The 18,480-nt window shown below is 37.9% G+C and overlaps 1 protein-coding gene across 13 annotated transcripts in view; it reads right to left on the bottom strand.

The window, feature by feature from the left end:
• The window catches only part of LOC109857780 (longitudinals lacking protein-like), a 42,699-nt gene that overhangs the window by 21,719 nt on the left and 2,500 nt on the right, over window positions 1-18,480 (bottom strand). For 5 of the 13 annotated variants that reach the window (XM_020434459.1, XM_020434458.1, XM_020434461.1 and 2 more), the window contains exons 1-6: window positions 17,913-18,047; window positions 15,807-16,007; window positions 14,090-14,475; window positions 13,724-13,967; window positions 13,270-13,447; window positions 11,282-11,422 (exon numbers count right to left, since the gene is read on the bottom strand). In XM_020434459.1, the coding sequence (XP_020290048.1) occupies window positions 11,282-11,422; window positions 13,270-13,447; window positions 13,724-13,967; window positions 14,090-14,475; window positions 15,807-15,980 (1,123 nt within the window). In that variant the 5' untranslated portion in view covers window positions 15,981-16,007; window positions 17,913-18,047. Of the gene's footprint in view, window positions 1-11,281; window positions 11,423-13,269; window positions 13,448-13,723; window positions 13,968-14,089; window positions 14,476-15,806; window positions 16,008-16,135; window positions 16,404-17,912; window positions 18,063-18,480 lie in introns of those variants that run through there. The other 8 variants (XM_020434463.1, XM_020434464.1, XM_020434467.1 and 5 more) reach the window with 5 other exon arrangements.

Here is an 18,480-nt window from a genome sequence, read left to right as displayed (position 1 = left end):
CCATATAAAAATTTATAAAATTTTTTTACAAAATTTATGACATTACTAACATAAAACAATTAACGATTTGCGCGCGCGCGCGCGAATTAAACATATGAAGTGCACATAGAGACTGTAAATTTTTAGATAACTCTTCATAGAATAGTATAATAAAGTATTTCTTTATACCTTTTTTTATAAGTATTATAAAACTTTCAACTGTTTTTCACAATACCACAAACAATTGATTTTAATAAAATTGATAATCGAAAGTTAACAAACTGAATTTCATACGGTACTTTTAATCAGAACAAAAATAAAAAACAAAAACCTTTAAGAGGTAACCGAATCCAGCAATATTATGTCGCGAGCGAAGATAAGTGACAAATTTATGAAATTCGTAATTATGTCGCTTCACTAGGTAACTCGATCAAATAAAAATCCGCGATACTAATCTGTGAATGAATCAGAAAATCGAGTTGAGCTCCAAGCAAGTTAAAGACATTAACTTTGCAATAAAAATAATAATTCAAATAAATATTTTAATTTTCCCAGTTTCTGCTTGGAAATCAACGCGAAATTTGACTTGTCATTTTCATAGAATAATCCAACATCGCATCTGCACCCATGGACAGCAGATAACAATGATCGATTATTCGACATCAAATGCACACTAACACATATACATATGAATAAAATATACATGTATTTTGTTGAATTAGTTACCTAGTGCGTGAACGTAGGCCAGATACGACGAATGCGGAAACTCATCATTCGTTACTTGGCGCATCGCGATTTTTTTTTTTTTTTAATCTTCCTGAACGAAGTTTGAAGCGTCAAGAAAAACAGAAGTCACACAATGAGAAAAAGGATCGCTGCTACTAAGTGACATATCTCTGCTGCTGTTGCCCTCCTGTGTCAGTGGCCTCGGTTCTGCTACTCCCTCGAAAACGTCTCGTCGCGAAGCTCCAACAACTCAATTGCCAGTTTTGTTTAGGACATTTTGAGTCTTTTGAACCTAGTGAGCCCCCACCTTCTGTCACGTCGTTCATCTCGTATTTGTATCATCGGTGTCGGAGACTCCCATCTACCAGACATTCCAGCTCCGCAAACAATGTTAGCCAAAATAGTTCCTGAAACACCGTGGTAACCTCCCCTCCCGATTCTGTATCTCTCAGAAAGCATATAACTTCCTCTGTGAAAAGTGACGCTCTCCCGCCGAAATTTACTCAAAGAGGAATAAATGAATCGTACCGCAGTCTCGTTTCGTCTTTGTTATGATGGTATGAAAAATATTTATATAATTGTTTACATAAAATGCTAACATAAAAAAAAATTATTTGTATGATTATCATTGATACGTCAGTAGCGAAGATTAGACAGTCGCAGTCGTCACTCGCGCAAAACACTGCAACACTGATTAATAATCGCTGCGCAGCAAGAATTAACAGAGCGACAGTGAGTGCGACGAGATTCAATAATCGTGATTTGTTACGTGAATCGTCATGTCAACATTTTCAGCAAAACATATTTTCCGAGAGATTTGTATTTATAGAAGATATGATTGCGATGTGAAACGTCAACAAGATATTGTTTTGCAAATAATTTTGTTATCATCTCTATTTGTGCTTGATTTGTGAATTTGAATTGACATCCCTATCGACTTCAGACCTACGTAGACGGAAGTCACTTCTCATTCACGTTGATTTTAAATAAAAACAAATACTTTTTTACGAACATGCTTCTGCTGTAATTTAAAATTGACTTGAAATCTCTGCGAGACCCGCAACAAGCTTGCAATCAATTTCTAATTACAGGTAAAAGTTATTCAAACTTTTAACGAAAATGCGAGCACGGAGATATCTCCTTTTTTCGGATTTTCCTCGAAAATTTGAATTTTTTTTCTTTATTTACATGTTCTCTCAAAAGTGCATCTCTCGCGTGTTCTTTACTGTCCAATTTGTTATTCAGATTTTTATTAAAACTATATTTATATACTTTAATTATTGATACTAATTAGTTTTATTAATCGTAATTTCATTCGAACATCTGCGAAAAGCGGCGCAATTCCAGTATACAAATTTTATCAATTTTTGCGTCGCTACTCGCAAAATATCCGAATGATTGTAAAGAAGTTTTTGACATGTAAGCGCACACGTAATTCTGCAAGTAATACAAAGTAATTTTGAATAAAAATCTGAGCTTCGTTAAACATTTTATGTGAATTAAAAAATAAGTATCTTGCTGTATAATATCAAGAGCTTTCACCAACTTCTTGAGACAAGAAATTCTCATAATAAATAGCTAACGATCTTTACCGAATTACGAGATGCAAGAACAGTCGATAGATCGTTCGCAATCTGGCGCCTTAGACTCCGACCGATCCAGGAATGTAACTTGCAATCTCGCGATCTGAGTTTTGGATTTTGCATGTTCGAGAAATCAAGAAAAATTTCTACACGCGTTTTTATCGTCTTTTCGAACAAACACAAACTAACTTGAGAAAAATGTTCCACTCATACGAGGAGATTCACACGAACATACCTTCAACGCTATCTTTCCAAGGAGATGTGCACGAGATAAAGAAATCCAGGTTTTACGTCATATTCGATATCACGAAGCTTAAAATCTTTCCGCGGGAATGGACAAAGGAAAGAATATACAGGAATTTTAACGGCATGATGATAGCTTGTTTCTCGTTCGGTGATCATAGCGCGATTTTTAAAGTTTGCAAAACGAATGTCTGAACTGAAATTAAATTTTTTAACAAAACGTATCAGGTCGACGAGAGTTACGAAACAAATCTCTTCAAAATTTACTGACTGACAAGCGTCAGTGTAATATTCACCGCTTGTCAGTACGTAGATAATGAAAACTTGTTTTATATATCCATCGTGTATCTTGAATTTATGCAAATTTCTTAAAAAAAAAAAAAAAATTTGACTTTAGAAAAATACGATATGTAACTTTGATAACTATGTCTCACACAAAATAAAATAAAAACGAATTTAGAGAAACGTGCCAAGAGAAATATCGTATATCTAATGTAAGTACATATAAATATTTGGCGACGGAAATAGATAAATGTTCTAATTAATCTCGAAACATATTGCAAAGAAATATTCTCGACAACTTGGATCAAAATTTTTGATTGATTAAACGTTTTTGAGACTTAACTATTTCTGTGCCAAACTTATATCTTATGTCACATAAAATATAATGAAAAAGTATCTTACGTGCCGATACAACACGCAAGACTAAATACTTACGCATTATATAAACCTTTCTCTCATTTACCTCTTATCAAACTGATACCTGCAAGATTCGTTGTGACAACATATTCTTCTATCACCAGCAACACACTATCTCAAAGCTTTCAAAAAAGCCAAGTGCATTCTTGAAAGCAGCCGTTTGACAGAATGATCTTCGTAAACACGATCAATCGTGACAATAATCGACAATCCGATCGTATTAATAACTCGTTTTTTATTATGGAAATCATAAATTATTGTAGATTTCCATTTAAAAAAACCGATAAAATATCTGTAAATAGATGTGAGATATTTGTACGGAAAACGTACGTTTCTGTAAATATAAGGGCAATGTAAAATTTTTCAATAAAAAGAGCGGTCTTACATTGTAAGTACAACTATTATAAAATTATTAAAATAAATCATATTTATTCATTCAAAGACTTGCTTGCACGCAACACATGTTCTCACTCAAAAAAAATTAGATTTTTACAATCACCTACAAAACACACGTTCTGATTTCTGCACATGTCTAGTTTGAGATGAGATTACAGAATAAAAAGTTCTATAAATTTCACTCAAACATTCACGCAACAGAAATCGAAAAAACTCTGTAATTCAAAAAATTCATGATTATACGATCAAGAAATACGATGAGAGTTTACAACTTAATAACTAAAATGTGTGAAAACCATATGCTATAAATTGATACGCATAAATGTTTAAAATATTACATCGCAATGTAACGCTCGCAACTTATAAACTATGTGTGAAATTAAAATATTTCAATTCGCTAATCTTAGGCTAGGTAAAATAAAAAATTTACCAATACTATACCATCCAGGCGATACATTACCAATCCAACGAGACAAACTGCCGATGTCTTCTGTGTTTTCGTTCAAAGGCTCAAAAAAAAGCGAGACCTTCGAACTAAAACATGACGTCTTCACTCCCAGTTCTTCTAGTTAAAAAAAAAACACATTTCGCGTATGTTCGACCGAGTCGAACAAAAACACGTCGCGAGTGAAGAACGAGAAAAATAAATAAATGCAAAACGGACAATTTTCTGAAGATCCAAAAATCCTAAATGCGGATATTTAGAAATTCAAATCCGATCCGCGCATCAGTTTCTGAGTCTCAAAAATAAAAAACTCAGAAATTACCAATGCTGCTATTCTTTCTCGATTAGCTTCTCTTCGATCTTCTTTCTTCTTTCTTCTTCGTTCTAACGCTATCGCCAAAGTTGGAAAACTAGAAAAAATGACAATGAGTTCCTTGCTACGCCAAGCCTACTAAGAAGTTCAAAATAGCAGAAAAAGCTGCTGTTCTTCGACCTTCCTGGCCACGTACAAGCAATGACGCAAAGTCATGCTATCTCTATTTTTCCATAAACATGAAGTAAAACACTCCCGTAGCGCGATTTTTCTAGATTTTAGATCGTATTACTATCAATTCTCAACTATCGATATCTCGAAATGTTAAGAATGACTATTCACTCTAAAATCTCGACAAAACGCGAGATATTAACGAAAAAACCGGAAAATATTTGGCGTCTTCATATCACTTTAGATTGTTGTTGCCAAGTAGTAAGAGACATAAAAATTTATTCTCTTACTATTCTAGAAACGCAAAAGAAAATCTGTTATCGATAATAAAAATGCATCCCAATCAACATAACTGTATATAAAAAAAAAAAAAAAAACAGGTTTAAATATATAATAAACACTTTGTATGCAAACACCCGTACACATTCACTTTTTCTCAGACACACTGCATATACACACGCACACATAAGTGTATGTAATATATTTGCACATAACACACCTCCTGTGTAAAAAAAACGAAGAAACATTATATCGCAAATAAAAACCATCTTATCACGTGTAAGAAGCAATTCTAATCGTCTTACCACTAATTAGACTCGTTATTTTGCACGTGAGAGCCTGTTTCTACTTGCGATACAGATCGACAATTAATCAAGATGTTACATAATTGAATAAATGCGGAAATATGAGTAATAAGTAATGCATGTTGAGAATGCGCGATATTTCGAATGCGGATTATGATTACGATGCATATTAGTATCTTTATTACCAACATATATCTCGTCTTCCTTTCTTATCTTCTACTGAAATTAAAACGTTTCTCTTTACCTCATTAATTACCTCATATTTTACCCGTGCTGCTGACCTTCGATCTTCTTTCTTGAGAATGTTAAGAAAAGCGGCGCGCGAGTCTCGTTCCGAGCGACTTTGCTCGAAACAGCTGCGCGCGCGTAAAAAATCGCGAGAAAAATGAGCGAACGATAATTAACCGGCGAATGCAAAAAAAACACGCGCGTTAAAACATCCGAATCCTGCGGATTCGAATATTAGTTACAAGAGTTTCTGGCATTCGACAATCGGTTAATAAATCTTTCGATCATAAACTTTTCTGTTCGAAGATCTTGAACAAAGAAGTGTCACCGAAATAAGAACGAAGATAATTTCGAAAAAAAACGAAAAGAACTAAAATCCGAAAGATAAAAGACGAAAAATTCGCGACGTTACGAGATTTACCGAACGTTTTTGCCGAACGAAACCGACTCGAGAATGCGCGAGTTTCTTTCTCTGTGTGTATGTTCCGCAAACGCGCAAAGAACGCGCTTGCGAATTTCTTCTCTCTTCTTTTCTCGACGTCTCATTCGTCTTCTTTCAAAACTTTTCGGAGAAGCTCCGAATGCTGTGCCACCGCCGTCGCCGCCGCGATCGAGAAATCGCTCGATCGCATCAGCTGGCGAGAGCTTCTTTTTCTTCATCTCTTCTTTCCGAACTCTCGAGCTCTTCCTTCTTTATCGTCATCATCGCCTAGACACTTGGAGAGGGGTGAAAAATAAAAACAGGAAGATACAGAGCAAAATTGTGACATGGCATAGTACAACAAAAACAAACATGAGAGTCGAATAAACAACGAATAAAGTACAATACCATGGGTAATGACAACGATGTAAAATGTTTTGTACGTAATCGATATATAAATTATATATATAATATATAGCGATATAATATATATCGAGTAGAAAGTATTACATATATATATAAAATATATGTTAAAGCATATTATATATACGAAGTATACGTGTATACATATACATATTAATATAAATGAAGTCCCTTTCGTTTCTGGACGCTCATATGTAAATACCATACACGTGAGACGCACGTGTGTATGCCACATATGAGAGAGCCACAAAAATAGATATATATGTGATTGGGTTAATTTTCTTTTTTTTTCTTTTTTTTTTCAGTAGTTCATGTTTTATGCGTTACGAACAAAGAAGCGAGTTATGTACACGTGGGTTAGTAAAAATAAATTTGATTTGTCGAATGTGTGCGAGCGCGTTGCAAAGGGGAGATCAGACTAAAAATTCGCGAGTTTTAAAGAGTTTTTTCTTTCACGATATATAAGTACCGTATTTTATTTATCTACACCACCACCATGCATTATTATTATATATATACGTGGGGAGCACACCATCGATGCGCGTAAGAGACGCATCGCGCTTGCGCACCTCCGCAAGAGAGTTAAGGTGTAATAGTTACACTACCGTATAGGAAGCATGGCATGCAAGACGAATTACGCTCAAAAAAAAAATATATATATATATGGCACAAATGGGTTAAAAACTATCGAGTGTACGCATACACGGAATGAACAAAGAAAAAATATATATATATATATATGAATATGTAATATATATATTGTTCACACATCGTTATATCGTATTGCAAGTAATCTTGGCGCGCGCTTGCGCGACCAAGATCTATGATGCGCGGGCACGTGCTTTTTTTGTTCGTTTTGCTTTGACAGAGACTCGTAATAACAAAAGAGAGAGCCGCGTCTTTCACAGTCGCGTGAAAGATTCTCAACCAGTTGCATGTGCAATCGAGAACGTGACGTTCAAACAACAAAAATCCCTCCGAATTAATCCCGATAGATTTCGTCAATTCTTCGCACCTCCAACTGGACGAGAAAACGTCCGGTTTTGTGATTTACGACCAGCCGATATGTTACGCAAGAAGCGCACGTTTGAGGACGTTGAAAGACAGATGAGGGTAACAAAAAGAAGGAAATGAAGGCAGAAAAATGGAGGATTTATCGAGTTCCCTCGCTCCACTTTTCTTATCGTGCAAAATAAGAAAAGGGTAAAAAAAAAAAAAAAAAGGAAGAGACCCCCGCGATGATTCCTTGATATTAAGAGAGCAGGAAGAAGGGCAGGAAGGACAGAAGAGAGAAAGAGAGAAAATTATACCGAGAAAGAATCCGCGCACGCGACTGGCCGTACATCGACGTACCCGGCGTTTCCGAGACAGAATTGTATTCTCTGTGTCAGAATACGACATATTCCCGAGCACAAAGACAGACGTGAACTTTCTTCTCCGTCACATGCACAATCCAACATCTTTCTTCACACCAACAAAAAAAACACGTCACGGCTACAATGGGCTGACTTTTTATCTGTTGTTATTTATCTGTATTATCTCCGTCTGTATGAGATTCGCAATCCCGGATCGGCAGAGGCAAACGCGATCGTTTCACTGTTGCCCGAAGAAGCGGCCGAAGATTCAAGTGCGACGATTGATCATCCGCGAGAATTGTGTGCGAAACGTTCGGCAAACGTTCCTTCGGACAGGCGTTATCGCGTGCGTTTACCTTTACCGCGTGTCTGGCCGCCGGGAACGCTTCTCGTGTTTCCGCGAGACAGAGTCACGAGAAAGAAGAAAAACCATGTTTTCTACAGGCTGAGAACAACGTGGCGCAACTCCGGTCCTAAAACTCGCGAACTCTCGGAGAGACTTCGACGCGTGAAGATGCAACAAGCGATAAATCAAAACGACATGTACGAGAGAGAGCTTTTAAAAGTTGAAAGTCCAAACCAAAACGGAAGGAAAACTCGTATTAATTTTTTCGAAGCGCGTCGGGGCTTGAAAGAAGAACGGCAAGATCGATCATCGCGATAAACTCGAGCACAGCCTTAAAAAAAAACTTTAAAAAAAACATGCCCCTTTTTTCTTTTCACTTTCTTTTGCGTATCATACATATGGCCGATCGAAAACTAGATTCAAGGCAACAAGTCTCTGACGGTGGAAAATAAACGACCTTTGCTATCAATGCGAGCATCTCTGTTGGATGTTTAATTTCTGTATCAAATTTTTAATGCACGGTTTGTGTGACAATGTACGTAAAGAAGAGACAGCGACGGAACATCAGTGTATTCTCACACGTGTTGTGACGAATAAAAAAAAAAAAAAAGTTAAACAAAACAAGAACATTGTGGATGCGCATGCGCATCTGGCGTGCAAGGATCTCTCGCGAAAGGAATATCACCGTCGAGAATCGCGTCAGAAATCGCGCGAAGAGTCCGGGATTGTAGCAAACGCTAGCATTGACAGAGAGGTCGCTCCTCTCTCTCCGAAGTTACCTGGCCTCCCACGTTGGATCGCCTCGTTAGAGCGATCATATCACCCTACTAAGATACGACCGGAACGAAATAAAAAAAAAATCTTACGCGTGTCCGCGACTCAACAAAAGCCTACTTTTGTCTGATAAAAATATTAAATATATATATATAAATGCGAGTTATCTCCCTTAATGTGTCTCTCAGTCATTGAGCATCCGCGTCTTCATCACTATTTCTTCAGCCAATCGCAACAACATAAGTATACGTTCGTACCTTAGCACAGTTTTTAACTTTTTGGTCATAAGAAATCGCAATATCTGAAAAAAAGAAAATTATAGAAGAATTTATTTACCATCAAAAAATCGTTAGAAGTTATTTACCATCAGTCGAAAGTTTTTATCTTTTAGAAAAGAAGAGAGAAAATTGTTGTTGAAATAATGCAGAGAATCTGGTTTTCACCTCGTTTAAAAATCTCACACGATGCCTGTTTTCCAGGTCACAAAGAACACAGCGAAGAAAATGAAAAACAAAAGATATGCATAGTCACTACTCGACCATTTGAGTCGGACCGGCTATCTACCTGCATCTGCTGCGCGGAATATAGCGCAGCTGTTAGCCAGGTAGCAGATGTAGCAACGGCACGCCAGAGCGTGCAGCTGGTTGCCTCGATATATATTATGTTGCCACCGATTGTGTTAGAAGGTACGCGAGGATGATCATAAAATCTCTTTATGTTATTTGTAGTTCCACTTTTTATCGTATAACTATGATCGTCAAACAGTGAGAATTACTTTGAAGATTAATTTTCTTCTTTTATTCATGCAAGATAAATTGTCAATACTTCATTATTCATCTCACAGAAGTCTAACGCTATTAACATCGGACTTTGCTGAAAGCAAATGATTCACGACAAAATTCTATCTAGAGGATGACGTCACTCTAGGAGTCAGGTAATACTGCAGACATCAGGACACATACACATGGTCGCTTCAAGTTGTCGAGCCAACAATCAGCGTAAAATGAACTTTTTCGCTGCGGAAGCTGTCGAAACGTGGTAGTGCGATCAAATCGTTTCTCGTGTAGCGTCGAATTTCTCGAGAGGCACGGAATGCCAATCGAACAGACGAAGATGGAAATAAGGTTGTTAGTTTAAAAAAATAGCAGATATTCAAAGCAAGCTCTCGGCTTACTTGCATAACTGCGGCTTCATCTTTCAACTCACAGTAACGAGAAGAAGCGTACAAAACCCCAGAGATGTTTCGATTATTATTTTAAATTTGCTGAACTACAACTCGACGGTTGTCATTTTACAAAATATTGTTGTTTTTGTTTTCCATATAATCATATGCTATTGCACGGAATTCGGAAACAGAAGAACGCAGAAGAAGCGGATCGAATGGTCGAGAGACAATCGAGAGAGATTTCCTAACAAATTCTTATCTATCTGTTTATCTTTCTACTTACTTATCTACCCGACTATCTACTTATCTACTTATTGAATTTTTACACTCACATATATAAACCTATTTCCATGTGATGCTTAATTAAGTTAATAATTATTTCTAAGTATCTCAACATTAATAATAAATCGGTACAATGAATGATACGTGATTAGAATAACGCGACAAACTTACATAAAATCCAATTTATAAAACTTCGAAGAATTCAAATTCTTATTGGTCTACGGCTGTTAAAAGTATCTACAAAAATGAATAAATGATGAATTTCGCGATTTTTGGAAGAGGGTTGTCAATTATATGTCGTCAACTACAATTGTTAATTATTTCGCGCGATTGTTGTCAAAGAATAAGCTAGCTATAATAGGTGAGAAATTGGCACGAGAGGAGTCTCGTGTTCTCCTTGGTACGATTGGTAGTACTGTCGTCTCCGCGCTGTCGTACTCCTTTTGAAGGAGAGAGAGGTCGCAACGTTGCGTATCGTGAGACCAACGAAGACGAGTGGGACGACAGAAACAAAATCATGATATACGACATGCTGCTGATATGACCAAAAAAACGCGCACGTCTCATCTTGCGTTAGCCTCGTGTCGCAACGCCACGTTAATAAAAAAGGAACCAAAAGAGAGATATGTGAAGGAACTCAAAAATTTAACGGAAAAGCCTTACATGCCCTGATAGAAAAACAAAGGAAAAGCTCTTTTCAGAGACCGTGCTACACTTGAACGCACCGGAATCTAGGTTGAACCACGTTATCAACAGCGAAAAAAAAACAAGTCCCGCTCCGCCTGCGCAATAGGCACATAATACGCGTACACGTGCATATTACCGATAAAATAAACACGTCATCAATGTTTTCACCGACGTACTCACTTATGAATGAGCTATTTGATCTACAGCGATAGAAAAAGATGCATATCGTTCAATATTTTTTACATTCCCGAAGCTCATTCAAAGAAGTACGCGTGTTCTTGTTACAAGACATGGTGAACAAAAGTAAATATTTCAAAATGTACATTTTATCGTGAAAACAACTCGCGCGAGATGTTCACGTAACAGATGAAGAACGAAATCGTTGCAAGAGCAGAAGCAATTACGAGTGCCTATTGTTACGGTGGTCGGGGACAAATTGGAAATGGCGAGGATGAGCCTACCTTGAGAGTCGCGATGTGCTTGCTGTGCTGCTTCCTGAGCTAGATACACCTCGTCTTGTGGTCCGCTACCCCCTCCTACCGCTTCATAGATGCCTTCTGCATTACTTCGATTCCCAGTAACATGCCACGTTCCAAGACCTGCTACAAAAAGGGCCGATGTTCTTCGTTAAGTGTCGCTATCAGATATCGAATCTTTTTTCATGATCAAAACCAAACCAAGATTCATTATTCACTTTTTCAAATTTTAAATTTACAGTTAAATGTAACCCTAAGAGAAATTAAAAAAATAAATTACTCGAAAATTTTTTGAGAATAATTTAACATATTCACACGTAGATAATTAAATTAAATAACTGCATTAAATGTTGTAGTAGGAATACAAGAGGGTGCTTTATTCATAAACTCTTAAAGGGGAACAAAAATATCGGGACACATATATATATATAAGATCGACCAAAGAATTAAGTAGCGAAACGCAGGGTTTCGAAAAGTCGCAACAGTGTTCCCTATTACACAGTGGATAGTGCTTGAAATACATTTATATATATATATATTACATAATATATCTATATCCTTCTGTGTATTCACAGCTCGACACATCAAATATTTTTTTGGCAAAGTACGCGGATTACACCGCAGTTTGTTCACACATATTTGCATACACACATTCACATTCACACATAAAACATATGTCTCACACGCACATTTTATAAACAATAAATAGTTTAAATAGTTTACACGTAACACCTAAGGAATAGACAAATAATACTGATAGTTTCAGACTGTTCGCAAAGTTCAATTATTTTGTACGTTGCTTTGCCATTACTTTGGCTCGTCCTAGCACATCATTATTGTTTAAAACGATAATTTGAAAGTGATTCTTGTCGGAGTTTGAATTTCGAAGTGCAACGTTAAAGTGCGAACAAAGTAAAGACATTCAGCAGTGCGTATATATATTCTACGAAATTTATTTCACTTATAGACAATCCAATTAAAATTTGATTTTTTTCTTTTTTTCAAACAAAATTGCACAATTATTAACCCTAATGATCGATGCTGATCGGATTCGACGTAATAATAATGCATAGAGACATCTTTTACGTATAATATTCGCGCACATATACGCACTACGTATGTCTTTGTTGTACAGGGACGGTGCCCGGTGGCTGCCTCCATCTTCTCCTGACGACGTTCAACTTTTTCAAATAGAACTGCAGCGTCGAGCGATTAATGCCGTACATCTCGGATGCCTGAGTGGTGCTAACCCCCTGTTCCAATATCGCCTCCAGAGACATTTTAACCAAGTCTAAGCTATACTTTCTGCCCTGCTTGTTCGCCAGCGATTTAAGCAACGCGCCTACGTCAACGTCTGGGAGCGTCGGCCGCCTCATTGGTACTTTTTTACATGCGAGGAAATGGGAAGCCCATAAGGCACCATCACGGCCACCGTCATTACCGAAATTCCCTCTCGACCGAGACCGCGCTCCCGCCCCCCCACCTGCAACGAGGAAACCGAAGCTAGTGTCGACCAATTTGTTACACGTCCCGTGTTTTAAGAGACAACAAACAAAACAACGAAACGACCTCGCGACACCAAAACTATTCATTCCTTCAACGCACAAGCCCTTCCTGCGTGTGATCAATATGAAAATTATGATCCGATTATCATAATTAGGAAATATCGCGACTACCGCTCAAGAATCACTGTAATCGTATAAAACGTCAAGCTCCGCTTCGATCCAAATAATTTTTTTTTTTTTGTTTTTGGATCGAAGATTCGCTACTGTCGTTGACTGTCTCCAGAACATATAAAATTTCAATGAAAACGCAATTATCTGTTGTACATAAGGTCGCTATAATATTGCACGCGGCATTACCGATGCGAAAACGTCTTTTGTACAATTCGCATTATTTAGGCGAGAGAAGGAAACCCTGCGTTTCTGCTTCGATAGAAACGAAACCAAAAATAAAGAAACTTAGAAACTTACCAGAATGTTGGGTGGAGTCATGGGACGGTCCGGCTCTGTTGTTGTCTTGTTCCATGTCATTAAGATCGTTCATATCATCGTCTAACGTCAAATCCTCGACACCCTCCTCCGTCTCCTCTACAAATTCAGACTTTGGCTCGATGAAATTATCGTTTGGCTCGGGTTTTTCAAGTGGCAACTGCAAAACAAGCGCGTTAGATTGTAATATTTTGAAGAAGATCCTTTTCAAGAAAAATGTACTGCGCAAAACTTACAAAAAAATTTAAATAAAAAAAAATAAAAACATTTGTTTCGCACCGTTTCCACACTGCAAAGGTAGAAACAAAAAACCATAAACAGCAGGATAAAGTACGAAGTTTTTTCTACCAACGAAGCGAAAGAAACAGCGCTTTTCGCGACAGTCTCTATTAGACGTTGGCGCGAAAATTAAAAACAAAATTGTTGCTCATTTTACCTGTAACATCTCATCGGCAGGTTTCGTCAGTTGCGTCATCAGAGTTGACCTGCCGAGAGAATCAGTTGGATTCGAATGAACTTTTTCGTCTGCCACTGGTGCGATTCCAAGTGCCGGAACGCTCATTTGCTGAGGCATATCACTAGAACTGGAGGCATCCTGATTTTCTATCGTGTTTTCTTCGCCCGAGCTTCTTCTTCGAATTCTCTTTCTTTTTCGTGGAGTCGGACTTTGAGAACCTTCCCTGTTTCGAATTTAAAAAAACGCAGATTAGATAACTATTATAGCGATATCATTGAGAAAAACAAAATAACTATCTTCACGTTCGTTGTAATAGACATTCTTTTTTCTCTCAAAAGCACTCACCTCTTGGAGGAGAGCCCTTTTGCCTGTGGACTAGCCGTATCTTCAGGTATATCTCCCACGGAACTTGACGTCATACTTTGCCTAGGAACTTTGTTCTTTTCTATCGTCAGACCGGAAGACGAGTGTGGAATGTCTAACGACGGGGCTGTAGGTTGTGAGACGGGTTTTTGTGGCCTGGATTCCGTCTTACTACTGCCGGTTGTTTTACTTTCCGAAAGGCCCTTTATTTGCAAAGATTCAGCGGCTTTGAGGAGTGCTGCCAATTGGTCTTGAGAAATATTTACTTCCCCTCTATACATATAATCCATCATTGCCTTTAGTTCTTTAAACTTAACATCCTTGAGTATGAAGACTGGGTGCTTATCATAGTGTTCGCTGAGGAGGCACTGTAACACAAAAGCAGATACATCTCTCAGATAAACATTTGTAAGCAATATATTTTCAAAACTTTTAAAAGATAAAAATTGCTCAAATTGTAGAGGCGATAAGAGAATAGTATAAAAATTATTTATAAACAAATATATTTAGACAATTAGTTTCGATTTCTCCTTTTTCTGTCCGATGGGTTTTACTTCACAACTACTTCAACAGAAGATAGTAGAAAAAGAAATTTCTGTAATGGTTTTTATACAGAAAATGTATTCAAAAAATGTATTATCAAGAAGTAGAAAGAAATGCACTAAAACCTAAAACAATAATTTTATTAGAGCTTTTGCCCAAAAAGCAAAAGATTTCGGATTCTTGATTTAATTATCCATAATCTTTCCACAGTTCTACTCCTCACATATAGGCCTTATATATTGATGTAATATATAAATTGGAGAAAATTAATTTTTTCTTTATTTACAAAGTTTTAATCTCTAGTTCTCTACAAATTCTAAACTGCAATTAGACTTATAAAGTACTGCTTCTGAAGTAATGCATTAAAATCGGAGTATATTTATTGTTTAAATATAAAATGACGTAGAATTAGTAAAATAATGTCTCTTTGCATCCCCACCCATATCAGGGTGAAATCCCAGGGCGAGAGCCCTGGAAATCAGCCATCTTGCTTTCCCTGTATTGATCAAGAGGAATCTAGGAGGGGGTCAGCCTTTTGCTCTCCCTCCTTTCTCCCCTCCTACCCCATGTACCTCGTTCACTCCTGCCCAGGCAATGTTCAACAAGCACCGCCATCTTGTTTCAACTTGAGACTCCCTCTCCTCTTGATACTCAACAGCCTACCTCATTCTCTCTAAATGTATTTTGTATTGATTTAACCCAACTGAGGCAACAGGACAAAAATGCAATCGGAATATCTTTGCGATAAGAAATTATTTGTTGCCTGACTTTGCTTTTCTACAATTATCTTAATTTTTACAAATACAATTCGGTACACATAATTATTATATAATAAATATATATATATATTATCTTTATCTTATTACTCCAATTTAATTATCTTCAGAAAATTAAAACATATTTTATATCATTATATCAATCAATAAATATGTATTACATCATTATTACAAATCTTATAAACCAAATTAAGCAGTGATTTATAATCAGATTATTTTAGCTAAAACCATTCTATATCACTCATTCAAATAAACTAATTTCAAGTGAAACATAGTTACTTAAAGAAAACAACTCAACAAGCAGTTAGTATGCAATTTGAAGAAATTCCTATATATCTAAATCAACAAAACTTGCAATTTTAACAAAACATTTTACTCACCTCAAAATATGGACTGCACGCGGAAAGGACTACTTTGTGGGCCTTGAGGGTTTTCCCTTCCGCCGCCAACGTGCAGTCGACCAGTGTTCCGCTTTCGAGAAGTGTGTCAAAGTTTTGTATTAGTGTACTTTGGTGGTTGTTCCACCTGAGACAGAACTGCTGATCGTCCTCCATGGTAGTTCTGGTTTCGTTTCTTGGTTTCTGCACAGGTGAAGAAACAGGCAAAGTTACCGATGAGCGAATCGGAACAGATATTTGACAGGTACAAGTGTAGAAATCGACGGGGCCTCTCTCTTTCTCTCCCGCTCTATCTTTCTGTTTCTCCTTACGTGATATTGATCGATAGAACCGACAGACCCGACGCTATCTCGTCCTCCCGCGACCGATTATCGCGCACATCGAGCCCAATGAATGATGTACTCGCGAAAGCACACGCTTTTCTTTCCGATCAGTCTTCCTTCTTTCTCTCTCTCGTTTTTGTTTTATCGCACGCGGCCCTCGCGGGAGGACGACGGAGGCAAAAGCTCCGCAACGAAGCACCGAAGCTTCCAAAATGGCCGTGTGCGATGCAAGCGCGTCGGTCAGATCGCTCTTCTGGCCTTTTCCTTTGTGCGTGTCTCGTAACGGTAATGGACTGCGTGGTGGGGATGATGCAGAAGGACGCGCAAGCACCGCGCACGCGCAGCTGCGTTCGAGTTGCGCGCACAACTTGCGCAACAAGCCGCGAAGATCCCTGGGACTCAGGGGTGGCTCTATATAGCTGACACCGCCGCTAAGTTTTTTTTATCAATGTGAATCGAAATTTGCATTAAAAGCTTTTGCATATTGATCTTGACACAAAAAAAAAACGGAAAAAAAATTAATTTACCAATAAAAGTGTAACATTAAATGAGCATAAAGAAATAAAAAAAATATAATCTACTCAAATGTAATCTAAACAAAATAAAAATAAAAGTCAATTAGTCGTTAAATCAATTAAATACTTGAAAACACATCTGTGTAAAGATATGAATTCTATTTTTAAAACTTTTAGTGACTAATAATAATACAATTTTCATAACTGTGTAGTTAAGTGTCGGATCATGCATTTTTAATCATGACGTATCAGCACTTTTCACGTCACCGCTTGAGGCGCACGGTAAATAAAACCAGGACAGGTCTAGTCAATTTACGTCAGCACGGTTTACATTAGAACATAATAAACATAGAAAATCGATCGCGGAGCTCGACGAGAGTGGGGAACGCGTTTTACTGGGTGCTTAGCAGCAGGGAAATAAACCGCAATACGCAGTCGCAAAGTACGAGAAATACTCAACGCGCGCGCTAGAGAGAATATGTTGTGCGTGTGTGTGTGTGTGTGAGTAAGAGAGAGAGAGAGAGAGATTTTCACGACCTACATGCTAGATTGCGTAATCTATTTATATTGTTATCTCGTGCGAGAGCACGTTACGTCAGGCAGCTCGGATTGGTAACGTGTATATACGTAAATAGATGTATGTGCGTACAAGACAAAAACAAATTGTTGACAGATTACTTTTTCGATACGCATACACGATTGTCGAGAGATAAAAGCGACTAAGAAAAAAATTGGGAGATATCGCTGCGCAACGGCAAAGCGCCATTTCTTCTCCCCACACCATCTCAAGAAACCGCAAGAACGCAACGAATCGTTGATCACAACATGGCGGTTAGCGAGGTCGTGCCCGGACAAGATGGCGGTGGGTGAAAAGCTCACGAAGAAAAACTACGGCGATCGATCTTCGCGAGTGAGCGCGCGCGCGTCTACCGAATTCCCCGCGCTCATGCGTCGTGTCTGGACACAAATAATTATCGAAATCGCAAACAACGGCTGCTTCACGCGGGAAATTCGCATACAATTTGATTCTACGCTCAAAACAGCAACAAAATCAAACGGCGCGCCGATCACAACGACGCGATCGTTTTCACAATCACGTTCACGAATCTAAATCACTCGCCATATCTTCGCGGACCCGCCCGTCGCGGCCATTGTCGATCACATTATATCGCGCACCTCCAATTTTTCGTGAATTCACGCTACGCGCACTTTACAGATTACGCGTGATTAGGCGTGCTGAGTTCACTCACCTAATAAGCGGGTATATAACAATCTAATATCACAGCAATGAAAGTCGGTGAAAAGTTAAAACGGCGCAGAGCGTCCAGGCCCGGTGCAACTGGTCCGCTGTCCTTTTCGAGTATGGCTGCGGCTCGACGCCTTTTACTTTGGTCGGAAGATTAATCGCCGGCAGAGAGCGCAAACGTTCCTTCGCGCATGCCCGACGATACAAGACGCGTCCCGGAACAAACGAGAAGGAAAAATGCGAGTGCTGCGCACATGCGCGCTACTAGGATATTCGTTACTGCGATGTGATCGAGAATTACGTGGTCCCGCCGAAGCTGGTGAGGCCGAAATGTATAAAGCAGCGTCAAAATGGTCGATGATTGTTTCGGTATTCTATTAGTCTCGCATCAAATTAAATAATTTTCTCTTTTTACAACATGAACTATCGTCAATGAGTGCATCTTTTATTTTAAACGAACTTCTAACATTGAGTAACGGTACTTTTTTTCAACTAATAAATTTTTTACATGTATATACAGACTATTAAGTGCACAATCAAAATTATTGTTAGTCATATCTTTGACTAATTTA

Source organism: Pseudomyrmex gracilis, unplaced genomic scaffold (assembly GCF_002006095.1).
Source record: "Pseudomyrmex gracilis isolate BER0280 unplaced genomic scaffold, ASM200609v1 scaffold_172, whole genome shotgun sequence".
Taxonomy (NCBI): domain Eukaryota; kingdom Metazoa; phylum Arthropoda; class Insecta; order Hymenoptera; family Formicidae; genus Pseudomyrmex; species Pseudomyrmex gracilis.
This window is presented reverse-complemented; position numbering and strand designations above follow the sequence as displayed.